Genomic DNA, 16854 nt, shown 5'->3' on the forward strand with positions numbered 1-16854 from the left:
GTAGGTCTCACAGGGGCTAGTATGCGTCCACTCATGGAACCATGTCGTGTTGCGTGTTCTGGTCTACAAACAGGTCAACACGGCTGGAGATGGTGTAACTCTATTTTATTAACAACTCAACTGTAATAACATACTGTAAGCTTGGGTACGTGCATTACCAGCTTATCTGTGGACCCTGTCCTATCACTATCTCGGTGAGGCACTCAGCACATGGTGAATGTCTGAGAGGCAGGCTGTGAGCTCTGTGCTCTGAGCTGGCTGCTGCTAGAATGAGCGGGAACTCTGGTGTCCCCTGTCTTTATAGTGCGTGTGCTCTCACTGGTGATTGGCTGCGATGTTGTGTATGCTGGTTGGTCCTACTGTATGTCCATCAGTGTGTCAATGTGTGTGTGATTGCACCATGATATGCTGATGTACATCATGACAGGGTCCGCACAAACATGGATCAGGTGGAGCGGCACCTGGGTGGGAGGGGGAGTCTTCCAGGCCATTGGAGAACGCTGGGTGGTCGGGGACAGGGCAGAGTGGCACCCTGGCTCTCCCTCTTGTCACCGTGGCAGTGCCACACAGGCACCCTGGCACTGCCAGGGTAGCACTTCCATGGTGCTAGGTTGGCACTGCCAGGGATTGGACTCGGGGGCCTTCCTGTGGTTGGGGGGTGAGGGGGAGTTGAAGACCAGGGGAACCTGAAAGGAGTGCGGAACAGATCGAGGCAGCCTTCCAAAATGGCACCCTGAGCATTTCCTGAAGCTCGCCAGCAGGAATTCCCTCTAAGTGTGGCCTCAGTGGACAGAATGTCCCCCAGGCCAAAAATAAATAGCAAAGCGCTGTTGAAATTGAGATTGCAGAGCCGGGGAACACCCACTAAATGCTAAATTGAGTTAAAGTCTGCTGAATCGCACCCATGACTATTCCATCTCATTTGCAAATTTGTTCTATGATTTTGTAATCTGTTATATAATCTATTTGACACTTGGTGCCTTTATTCACTACCTGTTCGAACTTCGCTTCATTATATATCCAGAACTAAACTGAATTTATTTAATTGATAATTCACCAACTTTGTAGTCCTGGCAGCACCCCAGGTCCACACCCTGTTATAGGGCAAAGATATTCTTGCAGGTACATTGGACAAGGGGGTTTTGCCCAACACGAGGGACTGCATTTAGCAGAATTGTAGCTCAGTAACAGTTTGGTTCAGTGTCTTGTCAGTAATTCTGCAGGACAGAAGCAGGAGCTTCTTTCTCAAGTCGAATATTTTTCATCCATAGTAAAGTTGGTTCAACTGATTGAAGATAAACGGCGCAATTCTCCCATTTTCAGCCTAAGTGCTCGCGCCAGCAGAGAATCGGGACTGTTTACCGCTGGCACCAGGAGCGAAGTTGACGTGAGGTGGGATTCTCCATTTGAGAGTCTGGTGTTGAATTCGGAGTGTTTCCCAGTCCCGTTGGGGGTGCCAGTCCTGGAGCCATTCGATGGGCCAGCATTCTGTCTACGTGAAACTAGTGCAATTCCAACCGGCGTCAGAATTGGCACTGAAGAGCTCGACAAGCAGGAGCTGCATATAAGCACCCTGCACCCCACACACTCTCATTCCAGCCAAGAGGATGGCTCCACGAAGCGCAGCCCTGTGCTTCGCAGATGCAAAGCGTGACATGTTGCTGGATGCCTTGGAGGAGAGTCAGGACACCCTTTTCCTCAGGGTGGGTAGGAGGCTGCCACCCTCCAATGTCAACTGGGCCTGGGCGGAGGTAGCACAGGTGGCGAGCGCTGTGGGCCCCACCGCAAGGATCAGCCAGCAGTGCCGCAAGAAGCTGAACGATCTCCACACGGCGGCCCGGGTGAGTCATCACCTCTGTGCCCCTGGCAGCACCCCCGGCCCACATCCCCTCACTCCCCATCCAGTGCCCACCAGTCGGATGGGTAGACAGTGCTGCGTGAGGGTGGACAACCCCCAGGCCAGCCAGGGTGAGTCACCAACTTTGTAGTCCTGGCAGCACCCCAGGTCCACACCCTGCAGGCGGTGCCCCCCTCCTCCCACCAGAGGGCATAAACAGGCAACTAGCTGCAAGACCCCTTGTGCAATCCGCGTCAGAGTATATCTCACTGTGCATGATCTGCCCCCAAGGAAAAGATGGCCCACAACCACCGAGAGCGGGGAAAGACCTGAAGGAGCCTGCCGGATCTGGGGGTCCTGACCGCTGTGGAACAAAGGGTGATGGAGCTGGCTGGGGAGGTGGGAGAGCAGGCAGATGTCTAGGTGAAGATTGGCATGGGACAACCAAGTGAGCGCCCAATTAATTGTGATGTCCCTCTGGCAATGTGTCACTACTTCGCCCCCCCACCCCCCCTCCCCCCAACACACACACACAGACCTACCCGAGATCTCACCGCGTGTCTTGTCTTTTGTCTTGCAGGATCACCTTCTGACGGGGCTGCTCGTCCGGTATCCCTCTCCCCAGCCGCAACCCCATAACACACCAGAGCACCAGTCCGGGGACGATGCTGACTTCCCGTCACTCCTATCACCTGCACCCTCTGCCTGGTTTAGCACACTGGGCTAAATAGCTGGCTTTTAAAGCAGACCAAGGCAGGCCAGCAGCACGGTTCGATTCCCGTACCAGCCTCCCCGAACAGGCGCCGGAATGTGGCGACTAGGGGCTTTTCACAGTAACTTCATTGAAGCCCACTCGTGACAATAAACTATTTTCATTTCATTTTTTCATTTTCCCAGAGACTCTTACCTTGGGGGGGGGGTCATTTTAATGAAAAAGCTCTTGGGACACTGGTGCGCACTTCACACATGCTGCAGTACATCAGGTGGAGCTAGGGACCTCCGAGGGGGTGGACAGGGGGTGCAGCCCAACCTGACCCCAGGGACTAGCTGCCATCCAGCCGGGTCTCTCCCTTCTGGAAAGGGCCGTACCATCAATTCTGGAATGCAGATGCAGAGCACTGCAGGAGGGGTGTCAGCATCCTTCCAGTGCCTGCAGCTGCAGTGTCAGGAGCAGGAGGCTGTGTGCTACCCAGGCCAACACCGACCGGGTGGAGACCACAGTGAAAGCGTTGGGTGCGTGGGTCACGGACATGGTTCAGGATGTCCAAGGCTTGGGGTTCTCTGTGCTGGCAGTGGCTGAGGCACAGAACAGGGCAGCCCTGCCACAGACAGCCATGTACCAGGTCCACATGGACACCTCTGTGGCGCTCCAGAACGTGGCTGGCTGAATCACAACAGGCCATGGCTGCGGGCGCCAAGAGCATTGGCTGGGTGCTGGTTGACCCGATCTGCTCCCAGAGAGACCTAGCACAGTCCCAGAGGGAACTGGCACAGTCCCAGGGAGATATACCCAGTTCCTGTTCTCCATGGCCGAGTGCATCAAAACCCTGGTTGAAATGCGAGCGAGCCTCCAGGACTGGCAGTGCCAGACGGGGGTGCAGCCTCCGGAGCTCACGCCGGCTACATCCCAGTCCCAAGGCCACCCGGCACCCCAAGGGAGGAGGAGGAGGTGGTGATGGAACCCATGGCGGTGACTCACACAGGGGAGGTGCTGGATCACTGCATCACCTCTGATTACCCCCCCCCCCACCTGCCACTGGTGCATCTCATGGGCAGAGGGAAGAACAGGATGGCACTACATCACCTGTGACACCCGAAAGTCGACCGGGCGCATCCAGGTCCAGGCTCACCTGAGGACGGCTGCCAAAGGTTACCTATCACTGCCCACCATCTACCCCCCCCTCCACCCCGAACACCATCCCCACCTCCCCAGAATGTCCATGGGCCAGTGAGATGGACTAGCCATCTTGCAGGGGTCACCCGGGCAGAGAGTGGAATGTGATACCGAAACTAGGAGTCAGACTTTTCCAAATGATGTGGAGCTCACCCAGCAGGTAATAATCATCCCCTGTCCCATGGACCAGACCCACTGATACTGTCAACCTTGGCCAGCACCCTGTAGTGAAGCCGGGAGAGGGTGGAGGTGTCGGGGTGGGGGGAGGTGGGGTGGGGGGAGGTGGGGGGGGGGGGGGGGGAGGGGAGGGGGGGATGGAGTACAGGATGGGGGGGTGTGAGGCGGTGGGTGGCAATGGGGGAGTGGGATTATGGGGAGGTGGGACAGGGAGGCTGAGCTGCCAGTTACATGGTCTTCTAGTCGCAAACTTGGAGTTCTAAGGTTCTCCCATGCACGGTGGTACTGATGCACATGTTGCGCGGCTCCTGTGCCTGCCTGGGCCCCATGCACTGTCCTGCCTTGCCACCCTCCACATCCTCCTTGTTGGATGAGGCCTGGCATTCCTCCTCCAGCATGTCGCCCGTCTGCAGTGCGATATGTGCAGGACACAGCAGGGAACCCCTCCTGGGGGTACATTGGAGGGCCCCACCAGAGCCAATCAAGCATTGGAATCGCATCTTTAGGACACCGATGCACCACTCAATGATGCTCCTGATTGCTGCATGGGTGTCAATATAGTGGCTCTCCGCGGCAGTCAGGGGCCTCCAGTCAGGCGTCATTACCAATGACCGCAGCGGATACCCCTGGTCACCCAGGAGTCAACCTCTCACACGAGGGAGCACCTTAAAGACATTGGGCACCGTCGAGTGTGCCAGGATGTATGCATCATGCATGGTGCCCGGGTATCAGCCGAAGACGTGCACTCGGTTGTCACACATCCCCTTCACATTCATGGAGTGGAAGCCTTTCCTATTGATGAAGTGCACCCTTCATGTGGCGATACCCATAGGGGGACGTGTGTCCCACCTATCACCTCCCTGGACCTTGGGCATGCCAGCGATGGTGGCGAATCTTGCTGCCCGGGCTCAGTACACATCAAAGTTAATATAGTCCACTTCCCTGGACTTCCGGTGATGGCGGGCGGGAGGCAGCCGCACAATGGAGGGCTCCCTTTCGGGAATGGCATTTTAGGGGCTTTAAGCCCGTCCCAGGGTCCACAGAGGCGGGCAAAAGCAGGGAGAAGGCACAGAGGAGGCCCAGTAAAGAAAAATGTCGAGGGTGAGCAAAGAAACGGTCGTAAAAAAAACAGCTGAAGGTCCGTCGGGGCGTGGAAAGGTCACCGCGGGGTCACCAAGGAAAATGGAGGCTGGAGCACCAGGGGAGGCCGCATTGCTTACGGCTGAAGAAATAACTAAGGTGATGGCTGCGGAATTCGAAAAGCAGTTTCCAAAATACATGGAGACAATGAGGAAGGAGATGAGAGAGGTTTTGAGTATGCTGGTGGACGAGGCGATTTCCCCGGTGACGACGGCGGTGGCGAGCGCAGTGGCGGAGGTGCGAGAGCAAGGGAAGGCGCTAAAGGAAGTGGAGGAGAGATTATTGCAGCACGGTGATCAACTTACCTCGATGGGGAAGGAGATGCGGAAGGTGATGGACATTAACAAGGATCTGCGAGGAAAAATGGAAGACCTGGAAAACAGATCCAGGCGACAGAATTTGAGGATTGTGGGGCTGCCCGAAGGAGTTGAAGGACCGAGGCCGACTGAGTATGTTGCCGCGATGCAGGCAAAACTGTAGGGGGAGGGGGAGGATCCCTCCCGATATGAACTGGATTGGGCTCCCCGGTCGTGGAGGCCTGTACCACAGGCGAGTGAGCCGCCATGGGTAGTGATTCAGTGCTTCTGTAGGTACAGTGTGAAGGAGATGGTCCTGAGCTGGGCCAAGCAGAAGCAGGTGGTGCAGTGGGCTGGAGCTGGTATACGTGTATACCAGGACTTTACGGTGGAGCTGGCGAGGAGGCGGGCTGCCTTCAACCGGGTGAAGAGAGCACTGTAGAGGTGCAGTGCGGCATTGTATATCCAGCGAAGCTGAGGGTGACTTACAAGCTCAAGGACTTTTATTTTGGAACGGCGGAAGCAGCGGAGGAGTTTGCGAAAGCAGAAGGACTGTGGCAGAACTGACAAATTGAGGAATGGCCATGTGCCGATGTAACCTCATGACTGTATTTTCTTCTTTTTTGTTTCACTGCGTGCGGGTGTATGGGCTAAAGGAGCCAATGTTGTATATATTTGGACAAGGGAAGTGATGGGACTTTCACTCGAAATGAGGGCTCTTTGGGGTGTAGGTGGATATGCGGGGTATGTTTGCTAAAAGGGGATCTCTGAGCCAACATACGGCTGGCCTTGTCCCCATGCTCATAAATGACTCCCCTCGCCCTTCTCACTGCCGAACCACCTTCCCCATCGACAGATCGAACCTCACCTGTAACTCCTTACTCCTCACCAGAAGACCCAGATCTGGGTCCACAGCATACCTCCCAAGTAATTTGAAAATCATCTCTATCAATCTTTGCTGTGCTTCCCTTGTCTCCATAGCCACCTGTGTCTTTGACAAAATAGCCTCATCCCTCACTAACACCTTTAACACTTCCCATACCACTGACTGTGAAACCTCCCCATTACGATTAAACCCCACATAATCTTTGATCACCTTCCCCATTTTAGCACAAAAATTCGGGTCCACCAACAGTCCCGCGTCTAACCTCCACACTGGCATCTGGATTGACTGCTTCTCCAGGAGCATTGTCTGAGATCACAATCGCCGAATACTCTGCCTTCCTCAACCCAGCTAACAGTGTCTTTCCCATTACAAAAAAGTCAATCCTCGAGTACACCTTGTGCACAGGTGAAAAAAATAGGTACTCCCTGTCCTGCGATGCAAGAACCTCCATGGGTCTAACCACCCCCACAATCTCCTTCATAAACCCAGCCAGCGGTTTCCCCCCACCCCCCGACAGGGTCAGTGAACACGGCTGGGACCTGTCCACCTTCGCCATCAATACTGTTCCAGTCCCCCCCCCAGTATCAACTCGTGAGTATCCACATTCGGAATGGCAGCTAAGGTTTTCTTGACAAACCCAGCATCATCCCACTTTGGGGCATATATGCTAACCCACGCCACCAACATCCCTTCCAATGCACCCATTACTTTCATATACCTACCCCACTGACCCTCCACCATCTTCTCCATCTGGAACCTCACACTCTTGTCCACCAGAATTACCCCCCCACCCCAACCCCCGGGCCCTGCTGTCAAAGCTCAAGTGAAACACCTGGCTCACCCAGCCCTTCCTCAGTCTCATCTGGTGCTTCACCTTCAGATGAGTCTCCTGCAACAGCACTACATCGGCTTTCAAACTCTTCAAGTGCAAGAAAACTCTTGCTCTCTTCACCGGTCCCCCCCAGCCCTTGCACGCTCCACATCACCACCCAGACCCTCACATCCCCACTACCATCAAAACTAAACAACAACCCCAAATAACAAGATAAACGAGAGAGGAGATACATCAAAAAAAGGGGGGGAAAAGATCACGGTCAACATCATCAAAGTCCACACTCATCTCTGACCCAGTCCTTCAGCCTTCAGTAATGCCTCCACCTCCTCCGCCATCTCAAATAAAGGATCTTCGAGTTGTGGGTCACTCTCAGCTTCGCCAGATACATCATTCCAAACTCACGTTGCTACTATACAATGCTGCCTTCACCCAACCAAAGGCTGCCCACCTACTCGCCAGCTCTGCCGGAAGGTCTTGGTATATTCAAATACCAATGCCTTCCCACTTCACCTCTCGATTCTGCCTTGCCCATCTCAAGACCGTCCCCTTCTCCTGGTAGCTGTGGAAGCAGTCTATCACAACCCTTAGTGGCTCATTCATCTTTGGCTTCGGCTAGAGCAACCGATGGGCCCTGTCCAACTCGTAAAAGGAGGGTCCTCCTCATCACCCATCAACTTAGCAAACATCTCTGCAAAGTACTCCGTCAGCCTCCGGCCCTCCACCCCGTCCGGCAATCCCACGATCCTCAAATTCTGCTGTTACCTGTTCTCCAGGTCCTCCAGTTTGGCTCTCAGCTGTTTATTGCTCTCCACCATCGAGATTAACTGGTCGCTGTGTTGCGATAATGCCTCTTCCACCCCCTTCAACACCTCTTCGTCAAAGCCCCCTTTATCGGGGTAAGAGTCTCACTCCTTGAGCAAGGTCATCATCTCTTTCTGATGCAGGTCAAAGTGTTTGGAGAACAGCCGTTCAAACTCCCCCGACACCACTTCATCAGCTTTCCCACCGTAATGGTAGCGGCCCCTCCCGACGAACTAGCACCCACCATCCTTCCTCCTGTTCAACTCACAGCCACACTCGACAATGGACCTTCGCTTGCATCCTTTCTCCCTGATTCTTCTTCTGGAACTTTGACATTCCACAACCTCCTCAGACTTCCCAACACCTAATCATTCAAAAACATCCCCCAAAAATTGGGCATAAAGGGCCAAAAAACTGAGGAGCCACCCAATGTGCCACCTCCACCTACATGTCACCTCTGAAGTCCCAAGAGCTGATTCTTTCAAAAACTCAATGGAGTCTTCTCTCCAGAAGCAGCAGCAGAGAGCAAGTCATGTGCCCCGTACACTGACGTCATGTACTCTGAACGCGAGTGTGATTCCTCCATTTTGTAGCTGCCAGCAGTGCTGGTGTGAGCCGGGGTCTCTGGTGAACAACCCAGTAAGACGCTGAAATCAGGAACAAAGCAGTGTAAAGATGATTTCTTGAGGTATGGGTTTATTTAATTGTGCCAGTGCAAATCAAGATGCAAAACTCATGTGTTATATGCAGGGCAAATGAAAGATTAAAATCTTCAAAACTTCAAAGGCATTTGAAACTTCAAAGGCATGGTGAGTTCGAGGACAAACCTCTTGATTTTTTTTCAACGGATGCTGTGAGAACTTAAATCATCAGCTGAAGGGCAGCACGGTAGCAAGTGGGTTAGCCCTGCTGCCTCATGACGCCGAAGTCCCGGGTTCGATCCCAGCTCTGGGTCACTGACCGTGTGGCGTTTGCACATTCTCCCTTTTTTGCACGGGTTTCGCTCCCACAACCCAAAGATGTGCAGTGTAGGTGGATTGGTTACGCTAAATTGCCCCTTAATTGGAAAATAAGAATTGGGCACTCTAAATTTATAAAAAATATTTTTTTGAAATCATCAGCTGAAGTCCTTAGTGGAAATGTAACATTGAACGACAAAGCAAGTGAGATCATGGGGGCCAAGCAGGCTCACCTGCCACATTAAAGGAAAGCGAAAATGCTGGGTCGTGATGTTCAGCGGGCGTGGATTGCAAAGGTCAGCTAGTGGGGGTCCCAAAGGTCGGCCGGTTGGTAAAAATGGGTCTTTCATAATAACTTAATTGCAGTGTTAATGTAAGCCTACTTGTGACACTAATAAAGATTATTATTATTATTATTATTATTATTAATAAAACATTTGAAAAACACTGCACTAGTGGACCCACAGCCAAGACTGACATCTCATTTAAACTCAGCGATCCAGAATAATGATGATGGCTCAATTAATATCACAAAAACAGATTATCTGATCATTATCACATTGTTGTTTGTGGGAGCTTGCTGTTCACCATTTGGCTGTTGAGTTTCCCATACAACAGTTCAAAGTGTTCTCACTGGCTGCAAAGTGCTTTGGTCTGTGCTGAGGTCATGAATGGTGTTCAAAAAATGTAATTTTTTCTTTTGCTACCTGGGAAGAAATAAAACTACCAATGGTGTATCAGGCCAGAAGGAGGGTTCCTAGGTTCTCTGATGCAGTGCTGGAGGCCTTACTTCACCCCTCCTCCTAACCGCGCCCATCGATTCAATGATATCTACTAGATGGAGGGGGAGGAGGAGGCACACATTTGGTTGAGCTTTGCGTGTTTTAATGCTTAACACATTACAGTGTCCTTACACTGATGCTCTTCCTGAATCCTGACTCAGGAGAATCATCTCCATCTGTTGTACGTTGGTAATCTTCACAGGCCAGCTGGACTGGACTGAGATTCCATTCCTGCCACTTCATAACTTTCTAGAAAGAAACTGATGAATCCAAGAACTTCAACATTTTGGAGTTAAATTTACATCCTGCTTAAAACATGTTAGAAGATGTTTTTACCTTGCATTTTTGTTACTCATTGATGTATTTTGATCTGTTCTGCCATATACATTTTTAAAAATTCAAAGCTCTTTGCTGCCAAAATGTTGCTCCTTTTAAACTACAGTGCAGCAACTGGATTTGTTCCACTCGCTCGATATCATTACTACACTTTCACTTCCTCCCGCACCTATGTCTAAGGCCTCAAACCTGCCTTCCCTGTGGGACAGCAAATTTTGTATACGTCCTCTGATCCATTATACTGTATTCATTGCTCACATTGTGACCTCCTCTGCAGTGGTGAGACTAAACATAGATTAGTGGCGCAATTCTACTGCCACCCCCCACCACCAGTTGCGCCCAGTGCACCTCCCGTTATTCCCAGAGACTAGCAGGAGAGCTCCTAAATGGGATTCGTGCTGGGAGCTGAACAGAGCAGGGGCTTCCAGATTGCGGCACCCTCGCTGGGCGTGAACCAGACTTGCATATTGAAATATGCGCTGCCTGTTCGAAGCTGGAATCTCCAGGCTCTTGGGATTCTCCACCCTGTGGTAGTCACCACTGATGTAGATATTGTATATATAGGATGATGATATAGGTGCTTTACGGTAAGGCCCCTGTACTACAGGTACGGGGGTAGATCTCTGCCTGCTGGCTCCACCCAGTAGGCGGAGTATAAATATGTGTGCTCCCAATACAGCAGCCATTTCGTCCGAAATTCGGTACTCCTCCATTGATGGCCCAAGCCATCGTTGAAGTTGTGCGGCATTGGAGGCATTACCTGGCCGGCAGGAGATTCACTCTCCTCACTGACCAACGGTCGGTTACCTTCATGTTTAATAACACACAGCGGGGCAAGATCAAAAACGATAAAATCTTGAAGTCTAGGATCGAGCTCTCCACCTACAATTACGAGATTTTGTATCAACCCGGTAAGCTCAACGAGCCCCCCCGATGCCCTACCCCGAGATACATGTCCCAGCGCACAGGTGGACCGACTCCGGACCCTGAACAACAACCTCTGTCACCCAGGGGTCACACGTTTTTACCATTTCATCAAGGCCCGCAATCTGCCCTACTCCATCGAGGAAGTCAGGGCGATCACCAGAGACTGCCAGGTCTGCGCGGAGTGTAAACCGCACTTCTACCGGCCAGACCGTGCACACCTGGTGAAGGCCTCCCGCCCCTTTGAACGCCTCAGCATGGACTTCAAAGGGCCCCTCCCCTCCACCGACCGCAACACTTACTTGCTCAGTGTGGTCGATGAATATTCCCAATTCCCCTTTGCCATCCCATGCCCCGACATGACGTCTGCCACCGTCATCAAAGCCCTCAAAACCATCTTCGCTCTGTTCGGCTTCCCCGCCTACGTCCACAGCGACCAAGGATCCTCATTCATGAGCGATGAGCTGCGCCAGTACCTGCTCAACAGGGCCATTGCCTCGAGCAGGACGACCAGCTACAGCCCCAGAGGAAACGGGCAGGTGGAGAGGGAGAATGAGACGGTCTGGAGGGCAGTCCAGCGGCCCTATGGTCCATAAATCTCCCGGCTTCCCACTGGCAGGAGGTCCTCCCCGACGCACTTCACTCCATTCAGTTGCTCCTGTGCACCGCGACTAATGAAACCCCCCATGAACGTCTCTTTGCCTTCCCCAGGAAGTCCACCTCCGGGGTTTCGCTCCTGACATGGCTGGCAGCTCCAGGACCCGTTCTCCTCTGTAGACACGTTCGACTCCACAAGGCGGACCCGTTGGTTGAGAGGGTACAGCTACTTCACACTAACCCGCAGTATGCCTACGTAGCGTACCCCGATGGCCGCCAAGACACAGTCTCCCTCAGGGACCTGGCACCATCTGGTTCCACACCACCCCCTCCGACCCGGCGTCCTCCCCCCCCCCCCCCCCCCCACCCCAGATGCGATGACCACGCGGGGTGGGGAGGGGGGAGACCCAGAGGCCATTGGACTCCTCTGGTGGTTGGGGACAGGCAAGGCACTACCTCAGCACTGTCTTAGATGCCCTACAGTGTAGAAGGAGGCCATTTGCCCTATTTAGTCTGCACCGACCCTTCGGAGAGCATTCTACCCATGTCCACTCCTCCATCCACTCCGCCCTATCCCTATAGTCCATCCTGCAGACCCCTGGACACTCAAGGACAATTTATCATGGCCAATCCACCTAACCTACACATCCTTGGACCGTGGGCGGAAACCAGAGCACCCGGAGGAAATCCACGCAGTCATCGGGAGAAAGCGCAAACTCCTCACAGACAGTGACCCACGGCCAGAATTGGCTGGGAAAAGCCAATTTAGGTTAAAATAAAATCCAAGTGCCATAACGTGACACGTCAGGGTACCTCCTAGCGCCAGTCGGAATCACTCTGGTTTTCCTGCTGACGGGAGCACTTAGTCACAGTTCTGGAGAATCAGGCCTTAAGTGTGGGTGAATTCAGTGAGAATCTCCAAATGAATGACTAAGCGTGGTGGATAATGATGGGAATCAAGCCGGAACTGCTGGCGGGATTCTCATTGGTTTTCCCTCCTACAGTGACTGTCATTTTTTTGGAAACATTCAAGCCTAGAGGTCCACAAGTGTGACAATCAGTTCCCTTTGGTACACCAACTGCCCCTCCTATTCCTGCTCTGAGAGCTCGACATTTAGCTTTGTAAACTGTTCTGATCAAGCTCATTGCATGTGTCAGAAGCAGGTCTGTAATTGAAAATTTGTATTTGAAGTTTCTCCTCCTTTCCCCTTCAACTTTCCACCATTTGTTCACAAAATGATGGGCCTTTTACTAACCTAGTGAGTAATGCAATGGCAGGGCAATTTTAACTTCTGTGAAATGTGTTATGTTGGATGACCACCAATTATAACCCTCTTGTTTTTCAGATGAGATGTTAAGCAAAGGCCTCACCAACCCACTCAGATGAATGTGAAAGATCTAATAGCACAATTTTGAAGAAGAGGAGAGGCATTCTCCTAGAGACCAGCCCAATACTTAGCCCTCAATCAACATCACTGATAAACAGGTCACCTGCATGTTATCACATTGTTGTTTGTGGCAGCTTGCTGCATTTCTTACAATACAACACTTCAAATATACCCTTTTGACTGGAAAGTGCCTTAGGATGTTCTGAACTCATGAAAGGTGCTGTAGTAATGTAAGTTTTCTCAAATACTTTTTTCAATATTTCAATTGAAAAAAGTCAAGGGGTGAGATTCTCCGACCCCCTGCCGGGTCGGAGAATCGGCGGGGGCTGGCGTGAATCCTGCCCCCGCGGTTGACGAAGTATCCGGCATCGGAGATTTTTCGGGGGCGGGAATCGCGCCGCGCCAGTTGGCGGGCCCCCCCGCGCGATTCTCCGGCCCGGATGGGCCGAAGTCCCGCCGCTAAAATGCCTGTCCCGCCGGTGTAAATTAAATCACCTACCTTACCGGCGGGACAAGGCGGCGCGGGCGGGCTCCGGGATCCTGGGGGGGGCGCGGGGCGATCTGGCCCTGGGGGTGCCCCCACGGTGGCCTGGCCCGCGATCGGGGCCCACCAATCCGCGGGCGGGCCTGTGCCATGGGTGCACTCTTTCCCTTCCGCCTCCGCCACGGTCTCCACATGGCGGAGGCGGAAGAGACTCCCTCCACTGCGCATGCGTGGGAATGCCGTCAGCGGCCGCTAACGCTCCCGCGCATGTGCCGCCCAGAGATGTCATTTCCGTGCCAGCTGGCAGGGCACCAAAGGCCTTTTCCACCAGCTGGCGGGGTGGAAATTCCTCCGGCCCCGACCTAGCCCCTTAAGGTTGGGGCTCGGCCCCCAAAGATGCGGAGAATTCCGCACCTTTGGGGCGGCACGATGCCCGACTGATTTGTGCCGTTTTGGGCGCCAGTCGGCGGACATTGCGCCGTTTCTGGAGAATTTCGCCCAAGGTCGTGTACTGTTCAGACTGCAAATGTGCTGAAGAAGTTTCCTTGTATAAACTGCCTTAACCGTAGGTCATAATCCAACATTAGGGGCGCTATTCTCCACCCCCCCCCCCCCCCCCCCATGCCGGGTGGGAGAATCGCCGGGGCGCCGCGCGAATCGCGCCACCCCGACCCCCGCACGCGATTCGGCCACCCCCCGGAAACCAGTGGCGCACGATTTGCACCGGGAGACTCGGAGAACCGGCGAGCGGCGATTCTCCGGCCCAGATGGGCTGAGCGGCCGCTACGACACGACAGGTTCCTGCCGCCGCCGTCCACCCCTGGTCGCTGCTGGTGGGAACTCTGCGGGAACGCTGGAGGGCGGCCTGTGGGGCAGGGAGGGGGGCTCCTTCACTGGGGTGGCCTCCGATGGGGTCTGGCCCGGGCCCACCAATCGGCGGCCGGCCTCTCCCTCCCGGGCCTACCTCCTTCCACACATGGCCCCAGAACACCGGCGCCATGTTGGTGAGGGTCCGGCATGCGTAAGACGTTCCCCGCGCATGCGCAGGATGGCGCGGCCCAACTGCGCATGCACGGGTTGGCGCGGCGCCCATTTGGCAGTGCGTAAGGACGCTGGAGCAGCGTGAACCGCTCCAACGCCGTGTTGGAATAGGTCATGCCCGGGGGGCCCTGTTCGCGCCGTCGTGAAATGCCACGGCGTTCACGACGGCGCGAACACTTGGCCTCCATATTGGAAAATCGCCCCCCTAGGTTTCTCAGGGGTGCAGGAACAGAGAAAGAATTAAACTTTTCCTGTTGGCAGTATTTATCTAAAAAAAAAGTCCCTCAGTTTTCTCTGGCTCTCATCAAAGGGCTGGATTCACCTCATCAGAGTAGTAGCTGCCAGCAGTATAGCACAACTGGATTTACCAGATGTTTTTTTTTCTTTTATTTTTTGATGTTTTCATGTTCTGTAACTAGCTTGTGTTATATCTGGAGTTGTCAACTCTCCAAGATCGTGTTGGAATCTCCAGGACTCACATTAATCTGGACACAACTGCCAGCAAGCCTGGAGAAAAGGAGAATTAAGTGAATTGCGTATTTTTGATTTTCTGTGGACATGTTTTGTTTATTACTTGTAAAGATATGAGAACTGTAGGAAAGGGCTATCTGACTGGACAAGGTCATGTGATGAAACCTCCACAGGGATACGCCCCATCAGATTTGGCAAAGCTAATTATAACAACAAAAACTCAACCAGTCTTTCATGTGTCTCCATGGTGGTGTTACGACACACTGGGCGATTGTGCGGTCAATTCCTGCCCCACAGGCCCCAGAGTCCCAACATACGTGAATTAACCAATAATTCATATATTTTCCTGAGATCTTTGACCCTTGACTGCACCAATAACTTTCAGGCACTAGATTTGTTTGTAAACCATTAAAAAAAATGTTTATTTTAACAAGAGAAGAGATAAACATGTAATGGAATTAATGGAACATTGGTCTACTAATCTAACTGTTCTCCAAAACCCGACCCACCCCTACCCAGACACACACAAGACAGATACAAGGGGTAGGGGGTAGGAAAAGTTCAAAAGTCGGCAATCTTCCAAGGACACAAAGTGTTGAAATCATTGGTTGGTTTGGATCTTCTAATGGTTGTCTTCGATTAGAATTTGCAGGTTGTAGACATTTCTCTGGGGAGTTACTTTCAATTGACTGACTTCCACCAGACTGGCCCTCAAACTCACTGAGATAATATTAGAATCCTTCACCTGAGGATTTCAAACATGTTTTCAAATAGCCCCCTCTTCTGCAGGTGGTGCTGTACTGTACCCTCCCACAGGTTGAACTGACTGTCAGCAGGCCATCTGTTGAGATAAATCAGATTCAGTCCCCCAGCATTTTAATCAGAAGTGGAACGTTGACTAGCTGGGCTGGAGAGTATTTTAACCACCAGCCTTAGCTGATAGAAAGAGTGTTTTAAAATTGCCAGCCTTCCAGACAGAGATTTAAATGTTCCCAGACCTGGCTACTGATTGCAGTCTTTCAGTCAGAAGTTAAACCTTCACAGGACAGCTGGAAAGAATGTCCAGATCTGCTCACTCTAGCCAAGGGATCAGAGAGGGACGAGGCTCCAGCCTTTCTGGGAGAGAATTTCAATCGAGCTTCTGCATAACTCCTGCACAGAACAAAAAAATGAAACCAAAAATGAAACCTTCAATCTGTTCCAGAATATTCGGAAAGGCCCGACCAATCCAAATTGAGAATAGAAAATGTCCCAGAATTTAAGAAGAGGGGACTGGCCGCTAGCCAAGTCCATCAAAATGACATCATGGTCCATGCAACAGAGCAAACTGAATCAAGGGATCTGCACTTTTAAAAACCGAGTTTGCAATTCTGAGGCAGGCAGCTGACCAGGCAGGAATTTAAAAGGGAAAACAAGGATTGGAAAGAGGTTCCTTACAGTGGGCTTCAGACACTCTAAGCACCACATATAGACTGACCACCTGAGGATGGGGGAGGACAGTCCAGTGCTCCCCTAGGAGGTGGAAATCTCAAAGCACTCATATTGTGTCTGTAACAAGATGGTTCACTGCACAGTTAGTGTTTGCGCCTGGTGTTTCTTCAGGATTTGGAACTCTGTTACTTTCTGAAATATGGCAAAGGAGGATCAAGCTTCCAGGCACCCAGAGAAGGTGGTGTCTGATCCAGACCCATCAAAAGAGGTGGTCTTGCAAGAGGAAGCAACCCAAGTTCATTAAGGAATGCCTTCTGACAGCAGTGCCACCCTTCGAATTGATTACATGTAGACTACCTTCACTCTCTCTCCATTTTCTTAAACCCACAATCAAACATACATAAATATCAAAAAGCGAATGCACCAATCAACCACCTCAGAACCTCGTGCCACAGGAGAAGAAGTAGAAAACAATGAAAGGACAAATGTGTAGTATCACAACCCCCACAAGAACCATGGGGAAAAGATTATCGAACAAGCTTCCCAGGTAGGGGAGGAGGCCGCCCAGCTGGGGC

The 16854-nt window shown here is 52.3% G+C and overlaps 1 protein-coding gene across 1 annotated transcript in view; it reads left to right on the forward strand.

Moving 5' to 3' along the window:
- Window positions 1-13129, forward strand: part of LOC140393471 (cytochrome P450 3A40-like) — a 91096-nt gene extending 77967 nt beyond the window's left edge. Inside the window, exon 8 of the mRNA XM_072479799.1 lies at window positions 12811-13129. Coding sequence (XP_072335900.1) covers window positions 12811-12814 — 4 coding nt within the window. The 3' untranslated portion in view covers window positions 12815-13129. The remainder of the gene's footprint in view (window positions 1-12810) is intronic.
- Window positions 13130-16854: the final 3725 nt, after the last annotated feature.

The sequence above is a fragment of the Scyliorhinus torazame genome, chromosome 17, assembly GCF_047496885.1.
Source record: "Scyliorhinus torazame isolate Kashiwa2021f chromosome 17, sScyTor2.1, whole genome shotgun sequence".
Taxonomy (NCBI): Eukaryota; Metazoa; Chordata; class Chondrichthyes; order Carcharhiniformes; family Scyliorhinidae; genus Scyliorhinus; species Scyliorhinus torazame.